Here is a 19,566-nt window from a genome sequence, read left to right on the forward strand (position 1 = left end):
CCGAGATCAACAAGCAGATCGACGAGCACTGCCAAGCCCTGTCTAGGCAGCAATGGGACGAAATTTGCAATTCAATTGACGGGCAGATGCGCACGGGAGGGAAGTGGAATCTTCTCAAACACTTGCTCGACGACTCCGGCACCAAGTCAAACCAGAGAAGTGTCCTCGCTAAAGCGCTCCACGAAGCCAAGAAGTCGTCTTCGGAAAAGGACATGCTGGAGATGTTGGCTAAGAAGTACCTGCCGCTCAAAACTGTGGCCGATGAGCCGGCATACCCGGTATACAAAGGGAAGCCGAACTCCGCGCTGGACGAACCTTTCAAAATCAGTGAAATCCGCCGCGCCCTACACGACCTCAATGGTAGGTCAGCACCCGGCCCGGATCACATTAACAACAAGGCTCTCAGAAACCTAGAGGACGCATCGATCGAGTTTCTTACAGATGAGATAAATCGGATTTGGGAGCAGGGAATTGTACCTGAAGAATGGAAGTTGGCGAAGGTCATACTAATCCCAAAGCCCGGTAAACCGCCGAGCCTGGACAACCTCCGCCCAATCTCACTGACATCATGTGTAGGGAAGGTGGCCGAGCACGCCATCCATAACAGAATTGCCGAGTATATCGAGACCAACGACCTTTTCCCTCACAACATGATAGGTTTCAGGCCAGGCCTCTCCACTCAGGACGCCATGAAGCTTATCAAGATCCAAATCCTGGAACGCTGCACTCGGGACACGAGAGCCATCCTTGGTTTGGACCTGGAGAAGGCCTTTGATAACATCCGTCACGAGTTCGTCCTCGACGCCATCTCCAAGCTCGACCTGGGCTCGTCCTTCCATGCCTTCGTCAGGTCTTTCTTGAGCAACCGATGCGCCATCCTCAAGGCTGGAGATTTGGAATCGGAGACAATGGAGCTGAGTAGAAGAGGCACCCCCCAGGGATCAGTCATCTCACCACTCCTCTTCAACATCGCAATGGTTGACCTCTCAAGGTATCTAGGCAAGGTCCAGGGCATCGGTCACACGATCTACGCGGATGACATCACTGTCTGGTGCGCGGGTGGCAGTGACGGACAAGTCGAAGCCGCTCTCCAGGAAGCTGTCGACACTACAGAGCGCTTTTTAACCAACACGGGACTCCGGTGCTCCCCAAAGAAATCGGAGCTCCTTCTCTACAGCCCAAGTAGAAAGGGCCGCAAGCCACAGAACTGGAAACCGTCCCCTGAAGTTGACATTAATCTCTACACCAGTTGCGGAGATCCCATTCCCAAAGTCGCGTCCATTCGAATCTTGGGAATGACACTCGAAGGGACAGGCACAAATAGCATCACCATTCACAAATTAGCAAAGAAGACGGATAGCGTCATCGGTCTAATCAGGCGGGTAGCTAACAGAAGGAGAGGCCTGAGCGAAGAGAATCTGTTAAGGCTAGTCCACGCTTTCTTGTTGTGCCATTTTACGTACGTAGCGGCCATGCACGTCTGGAAGAGGGCCGAGCGAGACAAACTAAATGCCATGATAAGGAGGGGCATCAAGAGCGCGCTCGGACTACCAAACTACACACGCACCGACCGACTCCTGCAGTTGGGTATTCATAATACCCTGGAAGAGATTGCAGAAGCACAAGAAAGAGCACAGATTCTCAGGCTCTCCGGCACCAGGGCGGGCAGACGACTCCTAACTGAGATGGGCGTCCCCCCGGCCACTGTCGAAGACGCCTACCAAGGCCTACCGAAAGAGCAGAAAGATAATATCATCATATCGCCCGCCCCGCGCAATATGCATCCCCAGCGCAACGTAGAAAGAAGAAAGGCCAGAGCGGTGGCGCTCCTACGCCGCGCAACAGAACTCCCTGGCGGCAGCTGCTTCGTTGACGCGGCCCAGTATGGAAACAGCGACAATTTCACGGTGGTGTCAATCAACCACAGGGGTTCAACCGTTAACGCGGCTTCGATACGAAGCACGTCGTCGCGTGCGGCGGAGCAAGTGGCCATTGCCTTGGCCCTCCTGGATGACGGACATGCCAACATCTTCAGCGACTCCAGGGCAGCCATCCGCGCCTTCAGCGTTGGCGCCGTGTGTAAGGAAGCCTGTCGCATCCTCGACGGCAAAATCATCACCACCCACACTCTCACGTGGTTCCCCGCTCACATGGGATCCATCACGGGAGGCCCCAGAAACCTCAACGAGCTGGCCCACTCCAAGGCGCGAGGTCTCACTTTCCGCGACCATGGAGAACTCCAACGCCGGCCCGCAGCGGTGGAGAATAGAGATCAACCGACCACATATAACGAAATTGCGCAGCACTTTTATCTCGGCAGGAGAGAGTTTCCCCTTCCACACAAGAAGTTAAATAGAGCGCAGGCATTGACCCTCAGATTACTGCAAACAGGCTCTTATCCCAGCCCGGCTTTATTCCACAAAATTTATCCCGACACCTATGCCACTAGTTCTTGCAGGCATTGCAATGACATCGCTAGCCTAGATCATATGCTCTGGCGTTGCCCCTCGTTACGAGGCACAGAAGAAATCAATGAAGAAAAGTGGCTCTCCGCTATCAAGAGCCCTGATGCTGGGGTGCAACTATGGGCTGTCCAGAGGGCCCACGATGCGGCGGTCGGGCAAGGCCTGGCTGTCCCAACGTGGGAGCGGCCCGCAGCGCGCTGAGTCGCGTACCTCAGGACCTTATTAAAGTTTCGCATCCATCCATCCATCCATAGGTGTTGCAATTGTGTCTTCATTGGTTCTTTTTAGGTGAATCTGCTTCTGAATAAAGGACTCGCAGATTTGGTGATATCCTGGTAATGACAAATCTATGCTCTATCTTTCGTCATCTCTCTAAAATCCACGTCTGAAAATGCCGCAGTTGTTATATTGTAAACTACGGAGAACAAGCTAAACTATTATATTGACACGTGTACTTGTTTGTCTTTATCGGGCGACACGTTTTACCGCCAAAAAAATGTTATCGCACAGCGCAGGACGCGCCTGCATGTATCGGAAGTTTCTGGAATGTTATCAATGCTTCTATCCGCTGTCTCTGACCGAACCTTGTGAAATCTGATCGCATGTGAGCACGACGTTAATAATGTAGAACTTTATGGAAGGCACGCGGGCACGTGAGTCCCAGCGATTACTCTGGAACATTCGACGACTGATGTATAAAAGCCGACGCGCTTGACCCACTGGTCAGATTTTCGACGATCGCCAACCGTGTTCGCCGCTATCGTTGAGTTATAAGTGTAGCCTGTTCTTGTGGGCACAGGTTCGCCCACAAGTTAGTTTTGTCTTTCACAGTATTGCAACTGTGTCCTTCAACGTCACCACCACGTGACATCTGGTGGAGGTGCTTTTCGTCTATGCACCAGACGCCCCCGACAAGCCGTGATCCAAGCTCGGACCGTAAAGAGAGCACCAACGCAGTCACGGACCATCGAGCAAGCCGCTGTCTTCAACAGCTGCCCCGGAGCATGGACTTCTACCTAAGAAGACCAAGAAGGTTGTGGCCAAGGCAACCACAATGGCAGCCCCAGTGTCACCCATCGTACTTCAACAGCCCAGAGAGCCCCCTACTTTCCGTGGAGCTACGTCGGAGGATCCGGAAACCTGACTTGAAACCTTCGAAAGGATCTCGACCTTCAACAACGGGACCTCTGAGGATAGGCTACGACATGTGTACTTCTCCTTGGAAGATGCCGCGAGGACTTAGTTCGAGAACCGAGAGTCCACCCTTGCAACATGGGACCTGTTCCGCACTAACTTCCTGAGGACGTTCACGAGCGTTGTCCGCAAAGAAAGGGCCGAAGTTCTGCTGGAAACCCGAAGCCAACTACCCAATGAGACCATCGCCATCTTCACAGATGAGATGACCCGTCTTTTCCGGCACGCCGACCCGGAAATGTCCGAAGAGAAAAAAATGAGTTTCTTGATGCGAGGCGTAAAGCAAGAACTTTTCGCCCGACTAATCCCAAACCCACCGAAGACCGTAGCTGAGTTCCTGACAGAGGCTACGACTATTGAGAAAACGTTAGAAATGCGCACTAGGCAATATAACCGCCAAGTGCTAAGGCCTCAGTGCGTCACCCAAGCGCTGGGCTCCGTTGATCTCCAAGAGACCATATGGGCCATTGTGCGCGAAGAACTGCGCAAGTTCTTGCCTTCGTCGCAGCCTCAAGTAGCCTCGATCGCTGACATCGTGAAATATGAGGTTCAGCGATCGCTGGGACCTCCTGAGGTGCAACCTCAATTACCGCAGTGCCAACCAGAAGCGATTACCTACGCCGCCGTCACAGGGCTCTGTCACGCCGCCGTTCCGTCGTCCACCGCCAGCACGACCACCCATCGCCCAGCGCACCTACGCGAGGAAGACGGACATTTGGCGCGCCCCCGATCACCGCCCGCCCTGCTACCATTGCGGTGAAGCCGGCCATGTGTACCGCTGATGCCCATACCGCGACCTGGGATTGCGAGGATTCGCCGTCAACGCACAGCGCCCGAGGGAAGGTGAACACCCTCGTGACATCGCCGACTACCTCGCCGCTACTCAGTGGAGCCCTCGACGACCGTCCCGTTCGCCGTCACAAGGCCGCTACCTGTCGCCGCAGCACCGTGCATACACTGGCCCAGCCGGGGGCCGATCCGTGAGTCCATATCCGGAAAACTAAAAGCAGCAACCGATGGAGGTGCAGTTGCTCTTCGACGAACTGACGAAGATCCTCCGCCGCCTACGAAGACTACGAAGAGACTGCCTCGACGACATAACAACGACACGCCGCCGTCCCGACGAAGACTGGAAGCAAAGAATACGCTGACGAAAGACCACCTGACGACGCCACGTATCAGCCACAGGTCAACGCGACGCAGCCGTGATCCGACGCCAAGGCCTAACTGTAACGGAAGTCAAAGAACCACCGACTTCAACGTGCTTCTCGACGGCCACGCAGTCACCGCCTTAGTAGACACAGGAGCCGACTACTCCGTCATGAGTAGACCCATCACAGCCCAGTTGAAGAAAGTTAAGACTGCATGGGAAGGCCCGTTAATTCGGGCCGCTGGAGGACACCTCATCACGCTGACTGGAATCTGCGCGGCAAGAATTACCAGTCATGACCGGGCTTACCCTGCCACTTTCGTTATCCTGCAACAGTGTTCACGAGACGTCATTCTCGGCATGGACTTCCTGAACCAACACGGCACAATCATCAACCTGAAGTCGAAGTCAATAACGCTGTCGGAAGATCAAGCGATAACGCCAGAGAGCCCTCGTAGTCACCACGCCTTGAGTCTGCTCGAAGATCAAGTGAGCATCCCGCCTCGCTCGAGGATTGTTATCTCGGTCGGCACCGAAACGCCCGCTGACGTAGAAGGCGTCATCGAAGGCGACCAACGTCTACTGCTCGACCGTTAAATTTGCGTCACAAGAGGGATCGCTCGACTGCACGGAGGAAACACGAAAGTGTTACTGGCAAACTTAAGCAAGGAGTTCAAGCACATCAACAAGGGCACGACGATCGCATACATCGAGGAAATTCTGGAAACCAGCAATGCGTTTGTCCTCTCGGATTCCGTCGCATCTACCCCGACGACCGTAGTTCCCGAGCCAGACCTCGACATAAATCCAAGTCACCCCGTGATTAAGCGGCAACATCTCAGAAGTCTGCTTCTACGATACAAAGACTGCTTTTCGACGTCATCGAGGATTCGACAAACACCAGTCGCAAAGCATCGCATAATATTCGAAGGGTGCGCTGGGCCTCTCCGCCAGAGCCCTTACCGAGTTTCGACGTGAGAACGCCAAGGTATAAGACAACAAGTCGACGAAATGCTGCGCGACGACATCATCCAGCCGTCGAAGAGCCCGTGGGCGTCTCTAGTTGTTTTAGTGAAGAAAAAGGACGGAACTCGATTATTGTTGACTGAACAAAATCATGAAGAAAGACGTATACCCCCTCCCACGGATAGACGACGCATGGGATCGGCTCTGCAATGCTAAATACTCTCATCGATGGACCTCAAGTCTGGCTACTGGCAAATAGAAGTCGATGTAAGGGATCGCGAAAAGACCGCCTTCATCACGCCAGACGGCCTCTATGAGTTTAAGGTTATGCCATTTGGAGTGTGCTCGGCGCCTGCAACGTTCCAGCGCGTGATGGACGCGCTTTTAGCAGGATTGAAGTGGCAAACCTGTCTTGTTTACTTGGAGGACGTCGTCGTCTTCGCCGGAAATTTCTACGATCACCTTAAGCGGCTTCCGACAGTATTAGAGGCAATCAAGTGATCAGGGCTCACTCTGAAGCCGGAAAAGTGTCGCTTCGCTTACCATGAGCTTCTATTCCTAGGCCACGTCATCAGCAAATCTGGGGTACGCCCCGACCCGCAGAAGACAGCTGCCATCGCAAAGTTCCCGCAGCCAATCGACAAGAAGGCAGTGCGCAGGTTCCTTGGCATGTGTGCCTACTATAGGCGCTTTGTCAAGGACTTTTCACGCATCGCGGAGCCACTAACACATCTAACGAAATGTGATGTCGAGTTCAAGTGGGAAACGCCGCAGGTCGACGCATTTCAAGAACTCAAACGACGCATGCAGTGGCCGCCGGTACTTGCACACTTCGACGAGGACGCCGATACTGAAATCCACACTGACGCCGGTAGCTTAGGCCTCGGTGCCGTCCTAGTCCAGAGGAAAGACGGACTTGAACGGGTTATATCTTATGCTAGCCGGTCGCTGTCAAAAGCGGAAAAGGAATTCCTCGCCATCATTTGGGCTACAGCAAAATTCCGCCCTTACCTCTATGGCAGGCCATTCAAAGTCGTAGCGACCATCACGCGTTGTGTTGGCAAGCTAACCTAAAGGACCCTTCAGGACGGCTGGCGCGGTGGAGCCTCAGGCTGCAAGAATATGCCGTCACCGTAATATACAAGTCCGGAAGAAAACACTCTGACGCCGACTGCTTATCACGCGCCCCCATCGATCCCCCGCCGCAAGACGACGAGGACGACGCCGCCTTCCTTGTAATAATAAGCGCTGAAGACTTCATTAAACAGCAGCGAGCAGACCCGGAGCTAAAAGGCCTCGTCGAGTAATTGGAAGGTAACACCGCCGTTGTCCCTAGGGCATTTAAGCGCGGGTTGTCTTCGTTCACGCTACAAAACAACCTGCTTGTGAAGAAGAACTTCTCACCAGTCCGCGCCAGCTACCTTCTTGTTGTACCATCAGTGCTGTGTTCAGAAGTACTGCACGCTTTACACGACGATCCAACCACTGGGCACCTAGGATTCTCCCGGACGCTGTCGAGGATACAGGAAAGGTATTACTGGCCGCGTCTGACCGCCGACGTCGCCCGTTACGTCAAGACATACCGAGACTGTCAACGACGCAAGACACCACCGACAAGGCCAGCAGGGTTACTACAGCCGATCGAACCTCCTCGTCGACCATTCCAGCAGATTGGCATGGATTTGTTGGGGCCGTTTCCGACGTCAACATCCGGGAATAAGTGGATCGTCGTGGCGACGGACTATCTCACCCGCTTCGCGGAAACTAAAGCTCTACCAAAAGGCAGCGCAGCCGAAGTGGCGAAACTGCTGCGACATGGTGCCCCAGAAGTCCTCATTACCGACAGAGGAACGGCTTTTACAGCAGAGCTCACCCAAGCCATTCTGCAATATAGCCAGACAAGCCACAGGAGGACAACTGCCTACCATCCGCAAACGAATGGTCTCACGGAGCGCCTGAACAAGATCCTCGCCGACATGCTAGCGATGTACGTCGATGTTCAGCACAAGACGTGGGACGCGGTCCTGCCGTATGTAACCTTCGCTTACAACATGGCGGTGCAAGAAAACAACACAGATCACGCCGTTAAAGTTGGTTTACGGCAGGAATCCGACGACGACGATCGACGCCATGCTGCCGCACGTCACTGACGAGGAGAATCCTCACGTCGCTACCTATCTGCAGCGCGCTGAAGAAGCCCGACAGCTCGCCCGCCTACGGATCAAGAACCAGCAGCGTACCGACAGCGGACACTACAACCTCTGACGACGCTTCGTCGAGTACCAGCCCGGCGACGGTGTTTGGGTATGGACCCCGATACGCCGACGAGGACTGAGTGAGAAACTATTGCGACGCTATTTCGGACACTACAAGGTCATCCGACGTATTGGCGCACTGGACTATGAGGTCGTGCCAGACGGCATTTCGCATTCACAGCGGCGCCGCGCACGATCTGAAGTGGTCCACGTGGTGCGTCTTAAACCCTTTTACGGACGCTGACGAATTTTTTTTATTTTGTTGTTTTCTTTGCTACGAGTGTTTATTACTTTCGTTTGTGGGCAGCATCGGGTCGATGCTTTAATAAGAGGGGGGGTATTGACACGTGTACTTGTTTGTCTTTATCAGGAGACACGTTTTACCGCCTAACAAATGTTACCGCACAGCGCAGGACGCGCCTGCATGTAAAAGAAGTTTCTGGAATGTTATCGATGCTTCTATCCGCTGTCTCTGACCGAACCTTGTGTAATCTGGGGCCGAATCTTATAACGGTTCGGAATACGAACCGTTCGCTTCGCCACTTACGTCACTTCATGTGCCACTCCCAAGCCGGCGGTGGAAGAAGGGGAGGACGCGACCAGTAGATGAGAGGGTGCCACCTCTGAAGTGTACGTCATTATATGACGAGCTAATCGAGGAATTGCAGAATGTTTCCGCTTGCTAAATAAATGTAAAATATAAATTTAATATTATACGCCAAGTTCTGAAGTATAAACGTGTGGTGCCGGGCGTTTACGCAATGCAGAAGTAATTTATTAATGTCATTCTTTTTTATTCTCAGCCGACAGGCGGTATCGCAAGCGTAAATGAGTTGGTAGAGCGCAGCGCTATGTCGTCTGCTACCAGGAGCTCGCAGGATGCACGCAACAGGAACGCACTACCGGCATTTCTCAAGTAGGGAGCGCGACAAAACCGTGAACTGGTTCTTAGGGACACCTTTACTAGCCGACTATATCAATTTTCCATCTTTTTTCGCCCTTCGTCATCGGCTCGGACATGACTCGCTCGCCGCCGCGCTGCCGCTGTCCCTGCGATAAGCCCCACGGCGCGTCGCATGATAAAAGCAATGGAACTTGAAATCGAACATTACGATACACGGGCCCTGCATTGCCTGCGCCAAGTCAAATCGAATAGTGTGGTGCTGACGGTGCGCGCTGTGCCGTAAAATTGTGTAACAAAGTGCGGCACTCCCGAACCAGAGAAATAAAGGCAGCCAAATAAGAGATCTCCACAATATCTTTCCGTCCTGACTGTATAGTTTTATCAGCCGAACGATGGAAGTGCTAAACCAACCTAGGTTGAACCCTTCTGACTGCTGAACGGCGATCTGCAAGCTATTCACGCTGGCGATAGCACTGAGAATTCGATCTCACCATGCAAATATCTCCTTGGCATTGGCTTTAAAGCTGAGGTCACGGGAAAGCTGACCCACCCCTTCAACCGGCCAACACAGTAATTGCGAGAGCAACTTTGTGGATGGTGTCGGCAGCAGAGATCTAGGTCATTCCGATGAATGCTTCACGTCCGACCGACCTCTGGGAGCTGCAGGCCAGTGGCGATGAACCGCAGCGCGCAATATTCCTTCCTCTGCGTGGAATGGCCACTCGTACGCTTGCACCTGAGTCCCCTACATTTGATTGCGTAGCCTGCAAAAGGTTTACTTAGAAAGCCAGCAAGGGCGGTGCAACTCATTATCTGTCACTTCTTCGAACGCGTATCGCGCTTCCAGCCGTGGTCGACACCGAAAGAGGAACGTCAAGCAGACGACGAAGGCAAGTCATAGCCTCCGAAGCAACCAACGCACGCGCGCGCGACGCCCGCGTGTCTCCGGGGTCGCGCGACCGGCGCGCGCGGCCAGGGTGACAAGCCAAAGCCAAGCCACAGAAACGGAACCCAAAGCGGACTACCCCTTCGCCGGTTCCTACGACCGGTTCGCTTTGAAGATGATTGACAGATGCGTGACGTATTCGAAAATTGCGATACCGCCCCGCTGCCTCTGACGACCTGTGACGTAATAAAAATTTTGGCCAATCAGGTGAGGCCAAAGGAACGGTTCCCCAACCGAACCGTTATAAGATTCGGCCCCTGATCGCATGTGTGCGCGACGCGAATAATGTAGAACCATAGAGAAAGAAATTCAACAAGAGGGGACACTCTTCAAAAGCTGGCAACAGGAAACACGTCCCGCCTAGTTTCAACAGCATCCGTTAGTTGACGCGAGCATCAGAGAAAAAAGAATCTGAAATAAACTTCTAGACAACGTTTTATTTTTGTTATTCCTCCCCACTAAAAGTGAAAAAGTTTTGCGTGTAAATGAACTTATACTTTGCAACTTCTTGTTGCGTTGCTTAGCAACAAGCTAGCGGCACGCCAGACGCGCGTGCATACGTCATGCGCCAGACAAGCCGCAGGAGTGAGCGAGGCCGGCTGCGCATGTGAAGCTCGCGTGCTCGGTGACCCGTCTCTTTTGGATGTAGCCCGTTTTTTGGGCTCCCGGCGTTCTCTTGTGTTCCGTCTGCATTTCGACGCGGCACCGCTGCACTACTGAACTACAGCAAGGTGACGAATTTTGTTTGCACTCTGCGACGCACTTCAAGCACATTTAGGCTTGCTGCACAAAACTGAACCTATATAGTGACGCAGTTATCGAAAAACAGCTCCGCAGTCCAAGCATAGTTAATATGAGTTAATTACTCGTACTGGGAGATGTCTGCGACGCTTTCTATGAGCCCAAGCATAATTATAACCTATTTCGGTAGTTTTTGGGCACGCTCGCCGCACCTGGCTTTCTGCCGAAAAGCACCTTGGCCGTGTGACGCAGTTTCGTGTGTACCGAGTCTTACCGGGCCAAGTTTTGGTGCCTTCTCTGACCCAAGACATTATTGTAACTAATTTCACTACTTTTTGGGGTACTTTTCAAGCGCAGTGGCCGCGCTCGGCGTAGTGGTGCAGTTAGCGAAAAGCAGCTCGGCTGTGTGCTGCAGTTAGTTTTGCGTGTACTGAATCTTACGCATTCTCTGACCCGAAGAAGTATTGTAATTTAATTGGTAACTTTTTTGGATATCTTGAGGCTTGCTTCAGGCGCCTGGGGTTGTGAAGCTGTTAGCAAAAAAGCAAGCCGGCCATAGTTAGTTTTGCGTGTACTGAATTTTAGTGGGACGAGTTTGTGACGCATTTTATAGCCCTGCAACAATATATACCTTATATCGGTACTCATGCTTCTCGAAAACGCGACGCGTGATTGCCGAGAGTGATAACACGGGAGCGTTGCATGCGCCGGCAGGACGCGTAAAAAAAAAAAACACGGAGGAGCTCAAGAACATGACATTTATGTATTCTGAGCGACTGAAAACAGGCTTTGCACCCACGAGTCTGACTTGATAGCGATTAGGAGGCATTCTGCGAGTGTGTAACATGGTATGGCTGAGCCTGTGTTGTAGCCACCTTTGTGTGCTTGGCGTACCACCGTGACGACTGAGGCCAAGTTGTTTTGGAAACGCGCAGTCACCCGTGTATTTGTGCACTTAAAGTGCAGGAAATAATGCCCGGGAAAGGAGGGGTGCTTGAAAATCGGATGTTCAGATGTTGTGGCATTGTTTGGGAGAAGTCTTTGCTGCGAAATGTACGTAAAAGTGAATTTATCTGTAATGCCGCTCATTCACCACTCACGCACGTTTCGCCTCTACACGCAATACTGTTAGGGTCAATATACCGAAATGATAGCATGCTTGTAATTTAGTTTCTTTCAGCTGATGGCATCCGGTGGAGCATCGTACGGCAACGACTGCTGCTTACCTGGTGCCACAACTTTGGACGAATGCAGAAGAAGCCCGGAAAGAGCATTTATATAGAGCAAAATAAACATTTCATCATTTCTGAAGACGTCTTTCGTTTTCTTCATGAAATTGCACCTGATAGATTCGGCGCAGTCTTGTAAAGGTCAATCGCAATCGTTTCTACTTAATAATGAAACGATTCCACGCCAAGGCCACGCGAGGTTCAGCAGAAGCGAAAAAAAAAAAAATGAATGCCGCGCCGAGCAGCGGAGCCGGCGCGGCGTGTACCAACCGGTGTTCAAAACGCGCGCACCCGAAACCGGAAGGAGTCAATAACATCCGCTTGGTGTGCTACAGTGAATTCGGCCGCTGGGCTCTATGGGAGTGTCCGCTGTTGTTGAAATTTCTTTCTCTATGGTAGAACTTTGTGGAAGGCACGCGGGTCCCAGCGATTACTCTGGAACATTCGACGACTGATGTATAAAAGCCGACGCGCTTGACCCGCTGGTCAGATTTTCGACGATCGCCGACCGTGTTCGCCGCTATCGTTGAGTTAAATGTGTAGCCTGTTCTTGTGAGCACAGGTTCGCCCGATAAAAGTTAGTTTTGTCTATCACAGTATTGCTACTGTGTTCTTCAACGTCACCACCACGTGACAATATGTATTGATAGGACTAAAGCAATTATAAGACCGAAAATATACTGAATAAATACTACTAAAGTATAATACTGATACTCAACTAAAGTACTGATAGGCTAAAGCTACTATACGCGTTGTATGGGTGTATGGGCATTGATGCATGTCTTCAGGTAGCTTGTGCGGGTTTTTTAAGTAGTTGCCTTCAACCAGAGAGATCACGTACACGTGAAGCGTGCGACCAAAAAGGATGTTTCACATACCCCGTCAAGGCCACGAGGTGTGACGCTGGCAAACACTCCAAGATTTCGTTCTAGTAGATCAACACAATTAACCCAGAAAGCAAATGGGAAAACAGCAGCGCGGTAGGTCAATTGGTAAGATCATCGCACGCGTAAGGCGGGACCAGCTGTTCTTTAATCCACTTGCATTTCCATTAATTTATGATTAATTTGATTGTATTAATACGTGCATGTAATTTCTCCTATGCTGTTCTTGGTATCTTTGTTTTCTCCTTATGATATGACTAATAAAAATGAGGCCCTCGGTTTCCTGTCTTCTCGTTCTTTACAAAACGAGGTCTCCAATCCGGTAGCATTGATGCATTCAAGTACCATGTGTGGATTCATTATCCAGTTGCCTTCACCCAGAAAGATCACACCTGCGACAAAAAAAAAGGATGCTGCACATCCGCCGTCATGGTCGGGAGGTGTGACGTTGGCTAACACTCCCAGGTTCAGTTCTAGTGGGTAAATATAGATGCCCCTGAAAGTGGATGGGAAAACGGCGCCGCGGTAGCTCAATTGGTAAAAGCATCACACGCGTAGTTCAAAGACGTGGGTTCGTGCCCCATCTGCGGCCAGATGTTTGCTTCGTTCACTATCATTTCCATTAATCCACAATTTATTTACTTCAATAAATAAGTAGACCTTGTTTCCGCTATGCTGTACTTGGTGTCTTTGCTGGCTTCTTATGATATAGAAGCTAAAGCAATTGTAGATTTGTGATCACATTTTCCACGTGACCTTTATCATAGACTGTAGTGCTAGCATTCATCGAAGTCTTTGGTGCACCAGACTTTACGGGCTATTTCTATCAGCAGTACTTCGTCCGCATATCAATAACCCCTTCACATTTTGCCGCTCCATCTCCCCATGCTTTATTACTTGTACTGATATTCCATCCCTTCCTTCCGGCTTTCCTTGGTAAATTTCTTGTGAAGCCAGTTTAGCATTTTCCCCGCTTTATAGCGCCCCTCACCGGGTCTGACCATATCGAACTCACAGGCGTAGTGTACACAATTCGCGCTAACCATCGAGCCTACAAAGTTCTACACCACTACGCGCCGCGGAAAGAGCATAAATTTCAAGCCAAACGCCGGTTGTCTTTCTCCTTGTGGGCGCCTCGCTCCCAGTCGGAGAGTCGGCGTCAATCGCGCAAGTGCGCCTACGTAGTCCACCATGTTGTGACGTCACTGGCAGTGTCACGTGAATTTGACAATTATTCAACACAACAGCAGTTATTTTTTTTATCCGTCGCATCAATATACCAAGTAAAGTTTTGAGAAATAATAAAACCTACAAGCCGAATGCCTGCGCGTCTTTGTTTTACTTCGCACCACAAAAAGAGTTGCAAAAGTTGCCTTTGCAAGGTATTTGAAAAAATGATTAATCGGCGACTCATCCATTTCCCTGAAATGAGCAAAATGCTTGATCCTTATCAGTGCGGCTTCCGAGAAGGGCGCTCCACAACCGATCATCTCGTACGTGTTGAAGGAAACATCCGGGACGCATTTATACATAAACAGTTCTTCTTATCGATATTTCTCGTTATGGAAAAGGCGTATGACACAACCTGGCGTTACGGAATATTAAGAGACTTGTTAGAAATGGGCATCCATGATAATATGCTAAACCTAATAGAAAGCAATTTGTCCAATCGTACATTCCGAGTGAAAGTCGGCAATGTATACTGTCACGTCCTTTTACGCAAGAAACAAGAAACTGGTGTACCCCAGGGAGGCGTGCTTAGCTGCACGCTCTTTATCATGAAGATGAACACGCTTCGTGCTTCATTACCACCAGCTATTTTTTATTCTGTCTATGTGGACGACATTGAAATAGCTTTTAAAGCCTGTAACCTTGCAGTGTGCGCAAGAGACAGGTACAGCATGGCTTGAAGAAAGTATCAAAATGGGCAGAGAAAAGCGGATTTAAAATCAATCCTAACAAAAGTTCTTGTGTTCTTTTTACATGAAAGAGAGGCCTGGTCCCGGATCCTTGCTTAGAACTGTGTGGACAACAGATACCTATGAACAAAGAGCACAAATTCTTAGGTGTTATACTTGACGATAGACTCACTTTCATTCCACACATCAAATATCTGACAGAAAAATGTCTAAGAATAATGAACCTAATGAAACTTCTATCTAAGACTACGTGGGGCAGTGACCGAAAGTGTCTAATGAATCTCTACAAGAGCCTAATTCGGTCACGATTGGATTATTGGGCCGTAGTGTATAACTCTGCTGCTCCGAGCGCGCTAAGGATGCTGGATTCTGTCCATCATCTAGGTATCCGCTTAGCCACTGGCGCTTTCAGAACAAGCCCGGTTGAAAGCTTGTATGCCGAATCGAATGAGTGGCCGCTCCACTTGCAGAGATCATACATCAGCTTTACATATTTCCTTGTGCTGCACTCTAATCCTGAACACCCATGTTTTATTACCGTTGCCGATGTGACTTGCGCTGCACTTTTCCGCAACCGTCCGTCTATAAGACAGCCTTTCTCGCTGCGTGTGAAGGAGCTTAGCGATGAAATGCATGTCCCACTCTGGGAGCATCGCCTAATGCACCTAATCAAGCTCTTACCTCCTTGAGAGTGGCAGGTGATACACTGTGACATACTTTTTATAAAAAGTTACAAAGCATGCTCCTGAGGCCGAAATCAGAATGCATTTCCTAGAACTTCAGTACAAACACTCCTGCGCAGAGTTCTACACAGACGCTTCGAAGTCAGATGCGGGGGTATCCTATGCAGCAGTCGGCCCATCATTCTCGGAATCCGATGTACTGCATTCGGAAACAAGCATCTTTACGGCCGAGGGCTACGTATTACTCTCTGCTGTGAAGCAAATAAGAAAATCAAACTTCCAAAAGCAGCGATCTATACAGACTCTCTAAGCGTCGTGAACGCCTTATTGTCACTTAGTAAACATAAAAATTCCGTATTTAATGAACTCTATTCGGTCTTGTGTAAAGCGTATTCATCTAACCAGAATATCATAATATGCTGGGTACCTGGCCATAGGGGAATCGAAGGTAACGTTCTGGCGGACGAGATGGCCACGTCAATCGCATCGCGAGCTGTTAACCCTACCGCAGATGTGCCTGTCACAGATCGGAGGCCTTTCTTACAAAAGCAACTGCGAAACCACTGGCAGTGCACGTGGGACGCGCAAACAAATAATAAACTGAACGTTATAAAGCCCCAGTTAGGTTTTTGGCCCTCGCCAACAAAATCTTGGCGAACAGATGTCCTATTCTGTCGCCTCAGAATAGGACACACATTTAGCACCCATAATTTTCTGCTTACTGGAAGTGAACCTCCAACCTGTAGTTGATGCGGGGAGAGGCTGACCGTCCTCCACGTCCTGTTGGAGTGTCGGAAAGCCGAATCGGAAAGAAACATTTTCCGCTTGCATACCGTTATTACATCCCTCTACACCCGGCTATATTTCGTGGTAAGGAACCGCTTTTTAACCACAAGGCAGTCCTCAACTTCTTAAATGATGTCATGCTACACGTTATAAGCCCATTAAATTCGTAGAGCATCCTCGCTCCAGAAGATGCTGCTGCGATAATTGTTTTCCATAGCACATGCCTCCAGGCCCTTGTGTTTCAAGGGCTCTAAGGAGCCCTTCCTTAAGGATTCTGTCCATCATCTAGGTATCCGCTTAGCCACTGGCGCTTTCAGAACAAGCCCGGTTGAAAGCTTGTATGCCGAATCGAGTGAGTGGCCGCTCCACTTGCAGAGATCATACATCAGCTTTACATATTTCCTTATGCTGCACTCTAATCCTGAACACCCATGTTTTATTACCGTTACCGATGTGACTTGTGCCCTCCTTAGAGCCCTTGAAGCACAAGGGCCTGGAGGCAGTAGTGCTCTAGCATATCTTATAACCTGATATATTTTTATCCATCGTATCATTCTTTTTAAATGCAGCTTAATGTTCATAGTACACGTCATACGTCATCGTCATAATTTTATTATACCGATTTTACGCACCTTAGAGCGACCATTTTAAGGCCCCTTTACAGCCACGTCACACCAATTTCATAGAACTCATACTTACACTGCGAACTCATCACCAAGGATTCAGGGCCACTCGGTCAGCCCCAATGGCTGCAATCCTAACAAGCAAGCTCACTCTGCTGTGCGAGATCTCACATGCCACGCGGAAGATCAAGAACTGCTCCAGGGTGACTGCGGCTCCTACGAAGACCCACTTATTCCTTTTCACGAGATCACCTCCCACTATAGGAACTGCAGGAGGTTTTTCCCTCTCCCCCCTCAGAAATCAACCGAGCTCAGACAGTCACATTAAGAATGATTGAAACTAAATCTTATCCCACACCTTTTGTGCTTAACAAAATTGACCAGGATTTTCCCGCGGAATGTAAACGTTGTGGACACACTCCGTGCCTATTTGATCATATGTTCTGGCTGTGCCCCAACCAAAGGGCTTCTGACCTCAACAGTGAGGAGGACTGGAGTCGGCGCATATCCAGCGAAGTCCTCCAAGATCAACTGCTGGCCGTCCGGAGAGCTCACGACATCGGGAAAGCTTTTGGCCTACCGGTGCCTACGTGGGCGGAGCCACCGACTTAGCCTGGGGGCTTTTGCCCTCGGGCCCTAGTTTCTCTGGACCCAAATAAAGTTCTTGCCATGCCATGCCATGCCAATAAGAAATGCGGGGGCCCGTGACCCCCGCATTTCTCGTATGCGGGGGTATGTGCTCGTATACCCCCGTATGCGCTCGAGATCCTCCAGCTTCGATATGGGAGAACACCGGGAAGAAATTTCGCTTGCGAAGGCTAGACAGGTGCAAGTGGAGAGAATGTCTGTGTTGGTGGTGTCGTTCGCCTGCTGAAGCCATGAGTTCGCGGTACTGAAATATTTCTATCTAGGCTATTAATGAACCAACGTGTAAAATTCTTGCCGTAGAACGCTCCCCAGAGGACATTTAACAACTTTCAGCGCATAACCGAAATTTCGCTATGTGCCGCGGTTTAATGCTTTCCTTTGTTACGCTTGAGGCTGACTTTCATACCTCAACAGCAAGTACGTATAGTTGTGACTACGTGGAATTTTCTGAGCGGCCGCACAGCTAATGGCACGGGCCCGCTTCGATGCAGTGGAAATACTCCAGAGTAACGATCAGAGCAGATTGTTGCTCATATTTGCCAGTGACCAAGACCAGTGCCAGGAACCAGTGACTCAAGTAAACCTTTGAGGACCTGGCGGATAACAATTCGTAGCAAAAGGATAGACTGCATAAAATCAGATCTTCAAGGGCTCAAATTAGTAGCTCTATTACAGCTAGCAATTACCTGTACGGCAGACTTACTGCATTTGGTATTCAGAAGAAGCACGACGTGTGAAGCAGCGGGTAGCGAAGCATTAGCGCCTCGTTATCTTATTATATGGCGCTTTCACAGCAATGGTGAACATATGAAGCGATGTGCTCGAACCTGCAACACCCGTTCCAAATATGTTTTCACAACTACTTTTTTATTTGTTGAGGACTTCTCGGTAGGCAAGCACTGGTCCCTTCGGCAATAGCAGGCTCGAACTACCTCATCCGGAAGAAAAATGAAACAATCAGGCACATGTAATATACTCACCTCATGTACCTCTTCCACAATTTCATCGGCCACGGAGTTGGTGGTTTTTTCTGATGCACCTCGTTGAATATGGCGTAAGCAACCAAAAATCCGCTGTAACGAAATGAAGCACTCAGAACCGCAAACCAACATGCATGTCATATGTCATATGCCATCGTCTCTGCTCCATGTGTCAGTGATTTGAATAATGCCAGCGAGATAGTATCCAGCTTTCAGATAACCCCTTCAGCATTGTCGGTGCAGTTCACTGCATGCTCTGGGTTTTAGGTGCTTCAATTTGTAAATGGGGGCACGTAACTGTAGCCTGCACCGTTTTCTGCACGAAACTGTTCATGTGGTGTACCCTAAACGCGTTAAAATCGGAAACGGATCCTCAGCGCGTGCCCTTTCCTTTCTTTTTTGTCACTGTATAATGTTACAGTGAAAAGGTACGGTGGAGCTAGGTGCTGTAGAATTAAAAACACTATACCCTACTGTGTGTCCCAGCTAACGTAAGCCAAGCTGTTGGTGGATGGATGGATACAGTTTTCTTGTACGTTCGGCAAGGTTTAACGCGAGCCGGGCTCAGGTCTCCCACGGGGGAACGTCAAGGCCCTGCCTCAACGTCGCCTCACGGTCTTGCTGGACTTCCCACGTCTGGAGTCCGAGGTCTGAGCTGCGCAGAGCGGCGGCCCACCACGACGACAGGGTCTCCGGAGTAACTGCCATCCCTTTCAACTAAAAAATAAACGTTAAAGAAAGAGACAGTGCAATGCATAACTTTAAGACCCACATTGTTCGGTTTTCAGAGGTCTGACAACCGAAGAGCATAGATCTTAAGATTATATTTTACATCATTTTAAAGATTTTTTTTCCTTGAGCAGCTTGGTTAACGTTAGCGGTGAGCGCACTGACTTCCACATTCTTGCAAAAGTGCGGCGTAAAGTTAATACACAGTTCTGTCTATCACCCTCAGTCAAACAGTGTAGAGAGGTGGCATTCGGTGCTTCAGCGAGTTTTGCGTGCGCTCTGTTACGAGCACAAGGATAATTTAATTAATTATGGGATTTTACGTGCCAAACCACTTTCTGATTATGAGGCACGCCGTAGTGGAGGACTCCGGAAATTTCGACGACCTGGGGTTCTTTAACGTGCACCTAAATCTAAGTACACGGGTGTTTTCGCATTTCGCCCCCAGCGACATGCGGCCGCCG

At 50.1% G+C, this 19,566-nt stretch overlaps 1 protein-coding gene across 1 annotated transcript in view; it reads right to left on the reverse strand.

Moving 5' to 3' along the window:
• The window catches only part of LOC139051354 (nose resistant to fluoxetine protein 6-like), an 89,772-nt gene extending 70,691 nt beyond the window's left edge, over window positions 1-19,081 (reverse strand). The window contains exon 1 of the mRNA XM_070528374.1: window positions 18,988-19,081. Coding sequence (XP_070384475.1) covers window positions 18,988-19,081 — 94 coding nt within the window. The remainder of the gene's footprint in view (window positions 1-18,987) is intronic.
• Between the last annotated feature and the right edge of the window lie 485 nt (window positions 19,082-19,566).

This window comes from Dermacentor albipictus, unplaced genomic scaffold (genome assembly GCF_038994185.2).
Source record: "Dermacentor albipictus isolate Rhodes 1998 colony unplaced genomic scaffold, USDA_Dalb.pri_finalv2 scaffold_11, whole genome shotgun sequence".
Taxonomy (NCBI): Eukaryota; Metazoa; Arthropoda; class Arachnida; order Ixodida; family Ixodidae; genus Dermacentor; species Dermacentor albipictus.